This window comes from Miniopterus schreibersii (genome assembly GCF_964146895.1).
Source record: "Miniopterus schreibersii genome assembly, chromosome: 7".
In the NCBI taxonomy this organism is placed as follows: Eukaryota; Metazoa; Chordata; class Mammalia; order Chiroptera; family Miniopteridae; genus Miniopterus; species Miniopterus schreibersii.
The window spans coordinates 26,415,355-26,430,296 of NC_138108.1; the positions used below are offsets into that span (position 1 = coordinate 26,415,355).

At 41.1% G+C, this 14,942-nt stretch overlaps 1 protein-coding gene across 7 annotated transcripts in view; it reads left to right on the forward strand.

Annotated features, from left to right (window-relative positions):
- Positions 1–14,942, forward strand: part of HECW2 (HECT, C2 and WW domain containing E3 ubiquitin protein ligase 2) — a 292,351-nt gene that overhangs the window by 247,428 nt on the left and 29,981 nt on the right. For all 7 annotated transcript variants that reach the window (XR_013999195.1, XM_081142782.1, XM_081142786.1 and 4 more), the window contains 2 exons: positions 5,208–5,328; positions 7,032–7,145. Coding sequence is in view for 6 of the 7 variants with exons in the window: in XM_081142782.1 (XP_080998908.1) it covers positions 5,208–5,328; positions 7,032–7,145 (235 nt within the window). In the remaining variant the exon portion in view is untranslated. The remainder of the gene's footprint in view (positions 1–5,207; positions 5,329–7,031; positions 7,146–14,942) is intronic.

Genomic DNA, 14,942 nt, shown 5'->3' on the forward strand with positions numbered 1-14,942 from the left:
CACAGCTCTGTCGTTACTTGACCAGACCTGGACTATCTGGGAGCTGGCACCAGCCCAGGTCACACTCAACAGAAGTAAACAGACCAGAGAACACTGAAGAGCCACGTGGCTCTTTCCAGAAGGTTGTCTTGAGGTCATGGGATAGGAGAGGGAATTATTTCTCCTAACACACAGTGTGTTCCCTTAAGGATCCTCTTTTCCTCTCTCCTTCTGAAGTCTTAGCATCTTAGCTGCTGCTTATCTCATCTCCTGTTCTTTTCACAAACATCCTCTCTGTGTCTCTCTCCCCTCCCTTCCTCTCTCTTTTACTGCCTCTCCCTTCACCCGTCTTTCCCACAGTCCCTGAAGTCGCTCTACACTTCATTTTAGAAACAGGGTTCTCTCCCTTCTCTTTGCTCAGCCCCACAGAGGGGATCTGGGAACCGAATAGTGCAGATGAAGTGCTCCCTGGTGGGTGGAATGGGAAAGCTGCGATTTCAGAAATGGAAGGGAAGCTGACTACTGTCTCCCTCACAGTAAAGAGGTGTGTTACTGCTGTTGGTCTCCCTTGTTCCCCACCCCTAATGCTCTCAGGGGATGCCTGTCACTGGCATGCCCTTCCCTTTCCCCTTTTACTCAAGTGCTTCTAATTTGCTAGGGTCTGAGAAGTCAGACTATCTAGGTGGTTTTTTAAAACAAATAGTATGTAAATGAAAACATGAGCCAGCTCAAAACAATGACCCCAGGGCCTGTTACTCTTAGGAAATAAAGCAAAAATGTGAAAACTGCAGTGCTGTGCTTTGTGCCAGCTATTTTGGAGGTGTGTTCTCCCCCCTTAATTTCCATTGTTGAGCTATGTTCCAGAAGATGGAGTCGTCCAGAAATTATTGCAAAGCTTGATAGTCTGTTCTCATTCACTAACAGAGAAATTTTTTTAAATGTCATAGAGACCTTTTTTTAAAGAAAGTGAACCAGGAAAGAAATGAGCTCTGAGCCATCCTAGTACAGAGGCCTGGAGCCCTGTAGGACTAGGCTGAGCTCCTTCCCCATCCAGTGCAACGAGAGCTAGTCATCAAAGCAGCCTGGGTTCCTGGCGGCACAATCAGAATAATCAAAAGACCCAGGCTTCTTAGAATCTTGATGCAAAGATTTTTCTAGCATCACCTGAAGTATCTTTTTCAGGTAGAACTTTTTAGTTTGTATGTGATTATGCAGTTTTGTACCTATAAATAGAAATGGTGTGACACTTTATGGCAGTACTTTAGGTCTGCCTAGTAATGGTGGGAGAAAAAAAAAAAAAAGCTAATACTGTTACTGAAATTTTTCCCTGCAAATAATTAACATAATGTTGACTATCCTATGAAGTCACCCTGCATTTGATCACTTTCTAAATGTAGCATTGACCTTTTTGTGTCCGACTTCCTTTTTTAAGACCATAAAGACCATAACATTGCTCCCTCTGTAGGAGTATTAGATCCCAGAGCTTCACTTGGAGGCAGTCCCCATACAATTCTGTTCACTCAGTCTTCCAAGAGGATCATTTTTTATTTCCAAAGCGGAACTAGCATTGTTCCTGCCCTGGAATTTCTTGGCAGTTGCACCTGACTCACATTAGGAGTTTGACAAGGGCCAACAGCATAATTTACTGTAATTTTTAAACCATGAAGTAATGGGTAAATGATTTTTTCATAATAGAACTATTAGCAAAAGAATTTAACAATGTCTGTCTCCAGAGTCTCCATAATTGAGTCAGTCTACCTAGAGCGTAAATGGAGTCAGAGCTAATTTTTATTAAGTGTCTGTATTGATATTGATGGAATGCATCATGGCATTTCCCACATCCTTTTAAGCATCTCAAATTATACAGCAGTCATATAATATACGCTGTTTTGTTTTCTTTTTAAGTAATGGACTCTTAAAGAATCATGTTTCTTTTGAGCCTGAAAGATTTTCGTTGAGTTCTCTGTTCTTCTTTCTCCTCTTACCTGTCAAGGATTGTGCCCTTGAAAACCGATTCATGCAGCCTGCTTTCCGAGCTGTCTGGGTTTACTAGTCTGCAGTTTCTCAGACCACAGCACTGACAGCTTTATTCTGCACCCCTGAGTGGACTTGGGATGCCCTGCCCTGTCCCTCGGAGGTCCAGGGGAGCAGCCTCGTGTGTGTGGAGATCACCCTCCTTCATGCGCAGGTGATGCCTTTCTTTCGAGTACCCAGCAAGCATTGCCCGTGTTGGTCCCTGGATGCTGCCCGGGTGTTTCATCTGGTACATTTGACCTCGCTGTGGGGGATGATAGTTTGCAAGCTTGCTGCACCTTGGAGTTGTCTGGAGAGCTGTATAAAACACTTATGCCTGGGTCCCACCCCACAGATTCTGATGTAATGTGTCTTGGGTGTGGCCTGAACATGGAGATTTTTAAGAGCTTCCCAAGCGATTCTAATGTGCAGTCAGGGTTTGAGGACCACTGCCTAGGAGTCTCTTCTGTATCCCAGACATCTTAACGTCAAGTTTATTTGTTTCCTTTGTGACTTAGCTCTTAGCTCTGTGGGTAGAAGATTCATAACTATGCAAACAGACCTCTGGGCATACTATTGATCAATAGCCAATTTTATTAAAATCCAGTCATAAAACCCCAATATAGTCCCCCATGTCTTTAGTATTCCATTCTATGCAGATAATCACAATAAGAGCTAAGAGAGATATGGGGCTGCTTATGCAAAGGCACTGCACAAAGTTCTGTAGATGCACCAACTCGATTAATCCCAATGGGAGGCCCTGATCTCTCACTGGAACTCCAATGCTGTATCTCAAGTGCCTCTCCAGTATATTCACCTGCACAGCTGTCATCTCCAGCTCCATTTGTGCAAAGCTTCACATGCCCCGTCCCACCAGCATTACTTCCCGCACTGCTTTCAGTATCACATGGACCTGGCTCAAATCCCAAACCCACCCTTCACTGGCATGTGACTTCTGTTTCCATAGTTACAGAGGTAATGATAATAATGCCTGCTCCTTACACTTGTGAGTATTCCCCAAGATCCTCTATGTAAAGAGCATGGTCCCTAAGGCATAGCAGCACTTAACAACCAGTGAAAGATAGTAATGTTCTAAAAACTGTATATTACCACAAGAGCTTCCTGTTCTCTTCTCTACTTACCCACTGTTACCAATTCTTATTTCACATTGCAAATGTTCCTCTGAGTCACCACCCTGCAGTCTAGTCTTCCTCCATGCCTCGGGCCTGCATTGCTGCAACTACTCCTAGCTGGGTCTCCACCCTCCAGTCTTTTCTCCTTGACACTCTTAATCCACTCAATGCACTCTGAAAATAATTTCTTAAATAATAACACTCATATGTTATTTGCTTGTTCAAGAACCTGTAAAGGATTCCCACTGCTCACTGCATCATGCCCAACCTCCTCAGCTATGTGTTTTAAATTCCTCTCATGATTTGGCTCTGACTTTCTGACTGCTTTCATCCCCCACTTACTCCCCAGCGCTCCCCCCTTACTCTGTGTGATCAGGGTCTCCTCAGTGTCTTCCGAACATGCATGCAAGGCTTATTTAACTCCGGCTGTCAGGCCCAGGGTAGAATACAGAATTTCCTGTTTACAAGGCCTGCTTTTAATAAAAGCCTGCTCCCTTAGGTCTTTTCCATTCTGATCTCTACTTATCCTCATTTACTGTCCCTTTTCTGTAACATTGATCTCCATTGCAAATACTGGGGGTCCAGGCAGCCAGTGTCACTGCATGGCTGTGGGACAGCGGAGAGCACATGCTTCATTTAATGGCGCAGCTGCCCGCTGTCGCCCCAGGAAAATGCAAGCCAGTTGTTGCAAGATCTCCCAAGTCATTTTCAAGAGGAAATCTGATTTTTTTTACTTGAAATCTCCTAATTTTTAAATGTTGAAAGTTAATTTTAAATCTTTAAAAATGATTTTGTAAGGCAAACAAAATAGATTAATAGGTCTGGGTCCAGCCCCAGGGCAATGGTTTTGTCCTCTGCTTTATAGTTTGCATGCCAGCTAGTTTAGAACTTAATTATGTATTCTCTAATTGTTTGGTATGTTTTATTTCTGTCTTCCCAACCAGGGTATCCACTTGAGGAACCCCGCCTCATTCACTTTGAGCATCCGTTGCTGAGCCTAACACAGCATTAGCAATAGATAACCACCACTTGGTTGATTCACTCATTGAAGAAATATTCAATGAGCTTACTGTGATGTATAAATGCACAGGACTTGAAAAATTTTGTTTTCTGGTTTCTTTCATTGTGTTGTGAAATATTTAGTGGAAATATCCAGTGTTTTTGTCAGGGCTCTGATTCCCATATTCATCATCAATTTTGTATCCCGGCTCGTTGGTTAGTCACCTTGTGACCCAAAGCCAGATTTTTCTATGGAAAGAGGAACTGTTACTTCATTTTATTAATGATACTGGTCATATGAGGAAATATTTTAAAAATCTTTAGATAATCTATAGATAATCACAATGCTTGACACATATTAAGAAAGGTGGGACTATGTGGAGGTGGGCAAAGCAGGGTGGAATGGTTCATATTGTGCAAAAAAAGAAAGGGAATGCAACAAATAACAGTATTATGCACTCTTTGCACAGCCAGGAGACATGTGCCTTCTGCAATTATGTTTGAATTCTGTTTTTACATCAAGATTATTCTACCCTGCAATATTTTTAAAATGTATGTAATTACGTGTCTGAAGTAATTCTGAGTTACAGTGCATATCCAAAAGAAGTTTTCGTAGGTTTTCCATAGAGTAAAGTATGGAAACTCACCATTCTTGCTTTATGCACTGCATACTTTTCACATTGTAACTTCCTGTCTAATTGCCATGATATCATCTCAGCAGCAAGCAAAGATATTCCACCCTCAACAGTTACCATTAGACATGAGTAACCCTGTTTGACTCATATTAGTTTGGACTGAAAAGGGAACATATTTGAATAACACATGGCACCATCCTAACTATGCGGACAGCATTGTTCTTTCCAACCAAAATGCCACCAAGAAGACATCTCGTAAGACCCTGTTTAAGCTCCGTTGTAGTCTTTACCTGGAGAGTTGAAAACGGCAGGAACTAACCGTGTTGATTGCCTCCTTTTACTTGGTAACTCTGGTCTCAACCCCCCGGGTGATATTTTTTCATGATGATACGATGAACATCAGGACACTGCACAAACCTACACCCTCTCTTTTTGTGGTTTGCTGTAGGTACGCAGCGTGCCAATGCCCGGGCGCCAGCTCCTTACAAGCGAGACTTTGAAGCCAAACTAAGGAACTTTTATAGGAAGTTAGAGACTAAAGGATATGGACAAGGCCCAGGGAAATTAAAGTAAGTCAAAGTGAACCAAGCTACGGGATTTGTGGATGGCGAAAGGATGGGATGCTTTTGGGAATGGAGGGAGTTGAATTGATTGTGGTCTGGGATGGCCCCCTTTCTTTTAGTTAGCATAATTATTTTGGTGTCTGTCAATTGCAGCACCATATAAAACATAGTTCTTGAATTAAGCATGATTAAGCTTATAATTTTAAAACAAACAGTAGCCCAGCCGGGCGTGGCTCAGCGGTTGAGCATCGACCTAGGATCCAGGCGTTTGGGGTTCGATTCCCGGTCAGGGCACATGCCCGGGTTGCGGGCTCGAGCCCCAGTCGGGGGCGTGTAGGGGGCAGCCGATCAATGACTCTCTCATCATTGATGTTTCTATCTTTCTCTCTTCCTCTCCTTTCCTCTCTCTGAAATCAATAAAGATATATTTTAAAAAAAAACAAAAAACAGTAAAGAAACTACCACATTTCATGTAAAAAATGTTAAGAAAAATTAAAAGCTGATTAATTTTTTTCTTCTGAAAAGTACCTCTCTTGGCTTAGAGCATATTCATTAGACATAGGCTGTCACAGTGTCCTATATTGCACGTCACTGCCTCCTGTGCTGACCCAAGTGTAGGAACCATGCTCAGCTCCATTTCGTTCTGTGAAATAAACATCACTTGTCCAATGGAACATGTCGTGAATGTTGTTTCTGCCTATCTTTATCTGCCTCCATTAAAACGGGGACATGGAAACATCGTCACGATGTGTTCTCAACTTACCCCTACTGCCTTCATCCCCACCGCCACCCCTGTGCCATGTCCCCACTGGAGATCGCTGGGTCCTGAGAGAGGACCCAGGAGGGAGGGCCTCAGTGCAGCACTGGCAGGTTCTGGGTGTCTGAGAGAGTGTCGAGGGACCAGCCCAACAGCCCCACAGCCCGGAGGGCTTGCTTGATTAAATTCACAGGTGATTCACAAGTTCCCCTTTCATCAGGCTCAGACACATCAGCCCACCCCAAGCACCACACCTCGCAGGGCTTGACTTTCTGATGTTTCTCTTACAGAGGTCTTGATGATCAGGCTTTCATGCTTTGCCCTCCATAGTATCTCCCTTCCCATTACTCTTTTCACTGAAGGAGCATTGATATCTGCTTAACTGTCATTGTGATAAGTGGATTAATCGGCCACAAGTATCAGTCATTTGTATCTGTCACTTAGGGAATCTCAAGATTCACTTAAATTAGAAATTAAATTAAGCACAATTATAAACTCCTCTGCTTTGGAGGACACTGGGAATTTCATTTTCCTTCTTGTTCTCACGGTCAGCTCTCTAGGCACTTAGTAATTGAATTCCTTGTCTAGGTGCATTCAGGCTTCGAACATGACCTCATAGGGTTGGTCTTCCTTTACTCAACAGAGTGTGCGCCGGTGTCGTTTCCTATCCTCCTTGGATAGATTGATTGGACTGTACAGAAAGGCCTCTCGGATTGTTCACAGGTCCTAGGTGGGGTGCTTTCTTTACCAATGATTCTCTTATGCAACAGTTGCTGATGCTGTTGAGAGTTAAAGACAGATGTGCCCATTGTGGCAGATAGCAATGATATTAAGTCACTCCTTTTTGCCTTGTTAATTATGATAAATGGAAATTAAATGGCAAGTGCCCAGTCCTAGAAAGATAAGGATTGGGAAATAACCTGTATTTTTCAAATTGTTTCCTTACGGACAGGTTAATTATCAGAAGAGATCATTTACTTGAAGATGCTTTTAATCAGATTATGGGCTACTCCCGAAAAGATCTGCAGAGAAACAAGCTGTACGTCACCTTCGTTGGGGAGGAAGGGTGAGTAGCACAGAGAAGTGGCCTGTGGAACACAGGCTTGACTGCAGGGCGGATGTTTCACCACATCCTCACTGTGGTTGCCTGAAACAGGAAATCCTTCTGGCAGGAAATGCTGTTCTCATACACTTAAATCTCTTGGCTTTTTTTTTTTTTTTAAGGCTTTCTCTGGTTTTTAAATCATTTGGCACAGAAATTCTTTGGTAAAAACTTATAACTATAGATCATTTTGAAAGCAGAGCTTGGTTTGGTTTCTTCTCTCTCTAATTCTCTCTTAAAGGGAAAAGTCAGCTTTCGGGGGAAAAAACAGGGAATTGTTTTTAGCATCTGTGATCTTGTTATCTGCACTGAGGTGCCAAGCAGAACGTGCTTCACCTATTAAATAAATTCAGTTTCAGAATCACAAATTAGAAGTCTGCTATTCTACCAGGAAGCCTCTACAGCAGTAACTCTTGGGTATTGGTTCCTATTTCTCTGACTTCTGTTTTTCTCTCCTTTTGGGATAACTGCACACCTACCAAAATAGCTACCTGTGGTAAACAAAGGTCTCCAACCTTCTATGACTCTCCCATGACTGTGCTCACATAGATAAGGGCTGGGGAATGAAGGAGTGAAGACTCACACACAGTGTTTATTGCATCCGAGTAGACGTAACAGCTGTTATATAACACTTGGGAAGATGACAGCTCTCTTCTCTCCCAGACCCCTTCCTCTTGCCCCATTTCAGGTCAGGGTTTCGAGTTTCAGCACCTTCTATGTAATCCAGCCATTTGCTAGAGTGAATGAAAAAAAACACCACACAATTGCCTGAACTCTGGTTATCTTCTTGATTCTGTTGATTTGAATTATTTCAAGACTACCCCTCTCAGTGATGCCCAGGAATAAACTGTGTTAGATTATGGAATCCTATGGAATCATAGCAGTAATATCCAACAAACTTAACCATTAAGTATATGGTTCATGAAATAACTGGCATGGGCGAACGGAGCCAGATTATAGCAAAATTGAGATTCATGGCCAGGTCTTAGTTTTTCATTCAGTATTCTTGACCCCACACTGGGATGTAGGCACAGCTCCTTAACTCTGGTCTATCTGAATTTTTTCCTACCCATGGACCTTTTCACTAGTTGAACTAGTGCCTGATAACTTCTGCTTTTCAAATACTATTGTATAGTCTCCCAGCTGTGACTAGATTAAAGTAAAACATGGGAAAACAATATAATGTGACAAAGTTGAACAGGAGCTTACCTGAGACTTGGGCCTTCTATCCCTGACATGCCTTAATGGTCTTCTAGCTTATGCTAATTGACTTAAAGATGCAGGTGCACAATTGAAAATAAAGACAAATGTTTTTAGCCTAATCACAGGTATGCATGGGATGCCAAGTATTTCCTGACATGATCAGTGTGGTTTGAATGAGAATACTTTTCCTCCCCCAGAGCCCCAGCTGCCTTCCTTCATTGCTGGACCACAGAGTGTTGAGATCTTAGAGATGTGGGGAAGTGTCTTTGGGAGCCCAAGAACTTAAGTTTGAATAGAACAGATGCTTATCGTGTTTGATCATCCAAACGTAGTCTCCTTGTGATCTGGACCGATGACATCTGTTCCTAGGAGGAGGCCCAGGCTGAGTGGGGTTTGGTAGCTTGGTATTTCATTGCCACGAATGTCCAAATGCTTCCTGCTTCTATCACCTGTCTCCTACCTATAACCCCAGAGGGAAAATAAGAGGATATTTTCAGGTGTAACTTCAGTCATCAGGAATAATTTCTTAATCAGTCCTCTCTGCATATGGCTTATTGAAGCTGGCACAGGGTCACATGATTTCTGGTCTCATGGCTTTATCATGCCAGTATCATACATATGGATTATTAGATATGGATTTTATTTGGCTATTAGACATTGAGAATACATATACTGTTTTGAGATATTAAAACAGTACTCGTGCTGGAAAATAGAAACCTCAAAACCCCATAAAATTGAGAAGTTATTTTAGCCTTTGCCACCTTCTCAAACACATTAATTCTATCACATTCAATGTGTAAAGACCAGAATATTACTTTCTGCATTATAATAAATACCCAAAGTGAAAAGCTGCCTAAGTTTTATTGTGGGCCTATAAAAATGGAGCTTGAAGTTTTCTGTCACTTTTTCTTTATTCATTTTAATGCCCTCAAAATGTGTCATTTTGTAATTTCTTCGTGTCTTTCTCTAGTAAGATATATTTAAAAACATACACCAGCTATGCCCAGATCTTCGTTTCTAATACCATTCTTCAATGAAAGGAACTAGGGCTCCTTGCTTGAAGAAGTGGCTGATTCTAGGACTGGGACAGGAAGTATACAAGAAGAGGCCTGAAGGATCTTGTAGTGCCAGAAAGTAAAGAGGCTCTCAAGAAGTCAAAGGGACACGAGAACCAACTGACAGGGCTCCCAACGTATGGCCAAAGCTGGAATAATTTGAACAACAAAATAAATAGATCAAGTAGATTTGGGTTATAAACTGAAGTATAAAATAAATATCAGTACTCATATAAATACATAATGGATACATAAATGAAAAAGTAAATAAATGGAGGAGAATAGACAGATCTTCTGTACAGAAGATTTCCAAGTAATTCAGTGTAATTGCCTACTCCTTAATTGTGGGTTGCACATACTGACTTTCTTGCAAATAGTATGGTATGGAAAGGGGAAAAGAAGCCTTCAGTGGAGATGCCTGGGAAACACTCAGCCAGGCGATCAAGGTTAAAATCAGCAGTGACATATCATGTTAACAGTATATAACCCTTGATACGATGTGATGAGAATGGCAGTATACTATCTACTGTCTTTCTCCTGAAAACCCATAATGTCACAGTTTAGTGGTGAGAAAAACATCAGATAAATCCAAACTAAGGGACATTGTATAAGCTACCTTAACAGTGCTCCTTAAAACTGTCAAGGTCATCAAAAATTTTGAGTCTGAGAAACTGTCACAGCCTAGAGGAGCCAAAGGAAACATGACAATTAAATGTAATATGGTTTTTTGTATGGGATCCTGAGACAAAAAAAGGAGATTAGGTAAAAACTAAGGAAATCTGAATAAAGTATGGATTTTAGTTAAAAATAGTATATCAATATTTGTTCACTAATTGTAACAAATCTATACTAATATAAGATGTTAATAAGAGGGAAACTGAGTGTGAGGATACATGAATTCTTCATACTAATTTTGAAACTTTTCTATAAATCAAAAACTATTCTAAAATAAAACATTTAAATAGATCCAGAGACATAGAAGCATGGGACAGACTGAGGAATCTCAGGGGAAGAGGCCCGAGGGGGGGTGGAAGAGATTAACCAAAAACTTACATGGAGTATGCATAAACCATGAATACAGACAATAGTGTGGTGAAGGCCTGGGGGAGAGGGGGACGGAAAGGCTAACATCTATAAATAATACTTTCAACAATAAAGATAATCAAGATATCAATGGTGTATTTCACAGAACTAGAACAAATATTCCAAAAATTTATATGGAACCACAAAAGACCCAAATAGCCACAGCAAAATTTAGAAAGAATAAAGTTGGAGGAATCATGCTACCTGATATCAAACTATACTGCAAGGCCATAGTAATCAAAACAGCATGGTACTGGCGTAAAAACAGACATAGAGATCATTGGAATAGAATAGAGCGCCCAGAAGTAGACCCTTGCCTTTATGGTCAATTAATATTTGACAGAGTTGGCAAAAACATACAATGGGGTAAAGACAGTCTATTCAATAAATGGTGTTGGGAAAATTGGACAGATATGTGCAGAACAATGAAACTAGCCCACATTCTGACGCCATACACAATGATAAACTCAAAACGGATGAAAGACTTAAATGTAACACTCGAAACCATAAAAATCCTAGAAGAAAATATAGACAATAAGATCTTGGACATTTATTTTAGCAATACTTTTTCTGATATAGCGCCTTTACAAGAGAAACAAAAGAAAAATATGGGACCACATCAAACTGAAAATCTTTTTTTGCCCAACAAAGGAAACCATCAACAAAATGAAAAGACAACTCACTGAATGGGAGAACATATTCACCAATGATACATCTGATAAGGGGTTAATACCCAAAATTTATAAAGAACTTAAACTCAACACCAAAAAAAAACACACCCCAAACAATACTATTTTTAAAATGGGCAAAGGACCTGAATAGACACTTTTCCAAAGATGACGTACAGATGGCCAATAGACATAGGAAGAGATGCTCAACATCACTAATCATCAGAGAGATGCAAATTAAAGCCACAATGAGATATCACCTTACACCTGTCAGGATGACTATCATCAGTAAATCAACAACCAACCAGTGTTGGTGAGGATGTGGAGAAAAGGGACCCCCAATGCACTGTTGGTGGGAATGCAGACGGTGCAGCCACTGTGGAAAACAGTATGAAGGATCCTCAAAACATTAAAACTGGAACTGCTTTTTATCCCCATTTCTGGGGATATATCTCAAGAAACCCGAAACACTGGTTTGAAAGAATATATGCAACCCTGTGTTTATAGGGGCTCTATTTACAATAGAGCCAAGATTTGGAAGCAGCCCAAGTGCCCTTCAGTAGACGAGTGGATAAAACAGTTGTGAGACATTTATTTACTCAATGGAATACTACTCAGCTGTAAAAAAAGAAGGAAATCTTACCTTTTGTGACAGCAAGGATGAACCTGGAGAGTGTTATGCTAAGTGAAATGAGCCAGTCAGAGAAAGACAATGATTTCACTTATATGTGGGATCTAATGAGCAAAATAAACTAACAAAATAGAAACAGATGCATAGATACAGAAAACAAGCCGACAGCTGTCAGAGGGGAGGGGTGTTAGGGGACTGGGTGAAAAAGATAAAGGGATTAAACAAAAAACAAAAACAAAAAACCTCATAGACACAGACAATAGTATGGTGATTACCAGAGGGAAAGAGGGGTGCTAGCAGGTAGAAAAGGGTAAATAGGGGATAAATGGTGACAGAAGGAAACTAGACTTTAGGTGGTGAATACACAATATTATATACATATATACTATTATAGAATTGTATACATGAAACATAATTTTATTAACCAGTGCCACCCCAATAAATTCAATAAAGTTTTAAAAAAAGAATGATGCATCTGCCTGCACTCCAAGGAAACATGAATTAATAGATTTACAGAGAGATTTTAGCTTTGCTTTAAGCTGTTTCTTTGCATAGACCTGAAACATGAAATGTAGATTGTTCCTGAAATGAAATAGCTGACACTAGAAAAATGATGGGAAAATTTATAGTCAGAAATTTACAGATTAACTACAAATTCCATGTGAGGTAGAATTAATCCAAGAATATTGGTGATACCTATATTCAATTAAAAAATACAAAGATAATTTAAGAGCCTATTAATGTTTCTCACTAAAATAAGGCTCCATAGTTGGTTTTTTACCAAAAGTAAATAGTTTCTAAGCAAACCACCGTGACCTAATTTAGTCAGGGCTGGAGGTTTTGTTCTCGTTATTAAAATGTCCACCCAACTTAATTTGGTTATCTGCTCGTGCACAGAGGAGAGGAGTGGAGGTCAGCAGTGGTGGGATGGTTGGAAACTCAGTCATCTTGCCCGAGTGTGGTGGGAAGTGGCTCGCCGTGGTTGCTTCTTTCCTGTTGGCTTCTGTCCGCCTAGAAGTTTCTTCTTTAGGAAAGGGGCCAGTGGAGCATCACATAGCTTCCAGCCTGTCATTTTCTTCTGAATTCAAAGCCCTAGCAACTAAAGCTCTGTGGTGTCAAAAGTCAGCCAGGTCGACTGTTGTGTTCTGATAAGGCACCCTGGGCCATGAATGTCCTAGAACCCAAAACAGTAAGGAAATGATGGCCTTGGTAGAGAGCGGATGTTTACACTGTGATCACTCCACCTCTTTTTTTCTCCATGACCAACTCTGTAAAAGGAGCCTTTCTTTAAGAAAGAATCAGTTCATTATATGTAAGGTGCCATCTCTATGACGTCAGTCATGTCTTGCAAAGCCACACTGAGACTAGGGAGGGGATGTAAGCAAACAGTTTTAGTTTAGGGGTTTAAGGACAGATGGGCTCTTTCTCTGAACTTTCTCCTGAGACAGGCAAATAAAGTCTTGCTGAAGAAGGGCAAATGAAACCTGTATCTAGGCTTAAGCTTGGTATCACTGGGTAAAACTTGGCTTGTCTTACTGATTGCTCACGAAATTCCTCACTCACCCACGGGGCCTCTGTAAGTAGCTGGAGAACCGATGTCTTGCTGCTGTAAATATGTGAAGGTGAGTCAGCAGGTGCACAGGCCATGTGCGCCTGACCCAGCTTGTAAGGAAGCAAAGTTCTCTGCCTTTCAGGAAACATGTAGGAAATGATTTTGTGGCCTCCCAATGCCATCATCTTCATTCATTGTATAGTCTACTTCCATTGGAATATTTGGTCTTCAGTAATTTTTCGTGGAACATGAAGAACGGGAGAATAAAATTATTTTAACAAATACTGCATGGCACTAACAAGTCGGGCGGTGTCAGCCCGGCAACGTGATGGTGTTTAAAATGCTTTATCAGCACTTCACGGGGCTCAGAGCTGCACTGGCACCCTGAAGACATCTGTGCTTATTCCGAAATGCCCTCCCATGCAGCTGTTGGGTGGCTACACACCCGTTGTCCGGAGTTTCTGCATTTCAGTGCCAAGCCCGTAGCTGTGGAACCAACCTAACTGGCAAAACAGGAATGTAACAAATGATCCCTGTGAAGTGAGTCATATTAACTATTTATATGGACAGGGTTGCTAAGACATTACAGGAAGCGCATGTACAAGGTGCCCTGCTGGGACATGTCATTGGATTAGGGAGACATGTAATTTGTAACCTACAACCTGCTCTCAGGTATACAGTTCTAAAGTTTTGGACTGTAATCAAATCAAACTTAAGAACTGTCTTGGCTTTAGACTGACCCCATCAGTGCTGTTAGAGTTAAAACACAGCAGATAAAAACCTGACCAATTGAGGAAGATACATTTTCTTCCTAGAGCAACTGTTAGCTTTGTTCTCTCTCGTGGAAAAAAAAAAAAGTTTTTACTTTTCAGCTTAACTTCTCGGGGAACATTCGTGTTATTGTTAGTGAGATTCAGCTATTGTCATAATAAAGGAACCAGCCACTGAGGTCCGTCTTTGTTGTTCTTACAAACTTTACCATGTTAGGTGATATTATACCTGGAAATGACTAGACTAGCACCAGCTCTCTCAGCATAATTCACGAGAGTGATTTATGACAGTATTTGCAGATTGAGTCAGGGAGGGACGCAGCCTGTTAATGTCATTGGAACAGCATACCACCCGAAGGCAAACTTGCGCAGTTATTCACTCTGCTAGATGCCAACTGACAATGTAAATTAGGTTGATTTTCTTTAGAGAGCTCCACTCATTGATTCAACAACATATATTGAGCCCCTATCGTATACTAGGCTAAGTACTTGGGATACAAAAATGAGAAAGACACAATCCCTTCCCTCAGTAGGGTTACAATATACACGTGCGTTTAGAGGAGGCAGACACACAAACATAATTATAATACACTGTTGGGTGCACTGTTACTAAACACTGAGCGCTCAAAAAAACCTGCTATTTCTAACTGAATACCACAGTGAGTTTTAAGCAGCTAAAAGGCCATTTTACTTACACCAGTTTTCACTCTGTAAGAAAAGTGACTCATAAAGTATTCGGCTCACATTTCAACTGTCTGTGACCCTCAGCATCATGTGCCTGGATTGCGTCTGAAAGCCC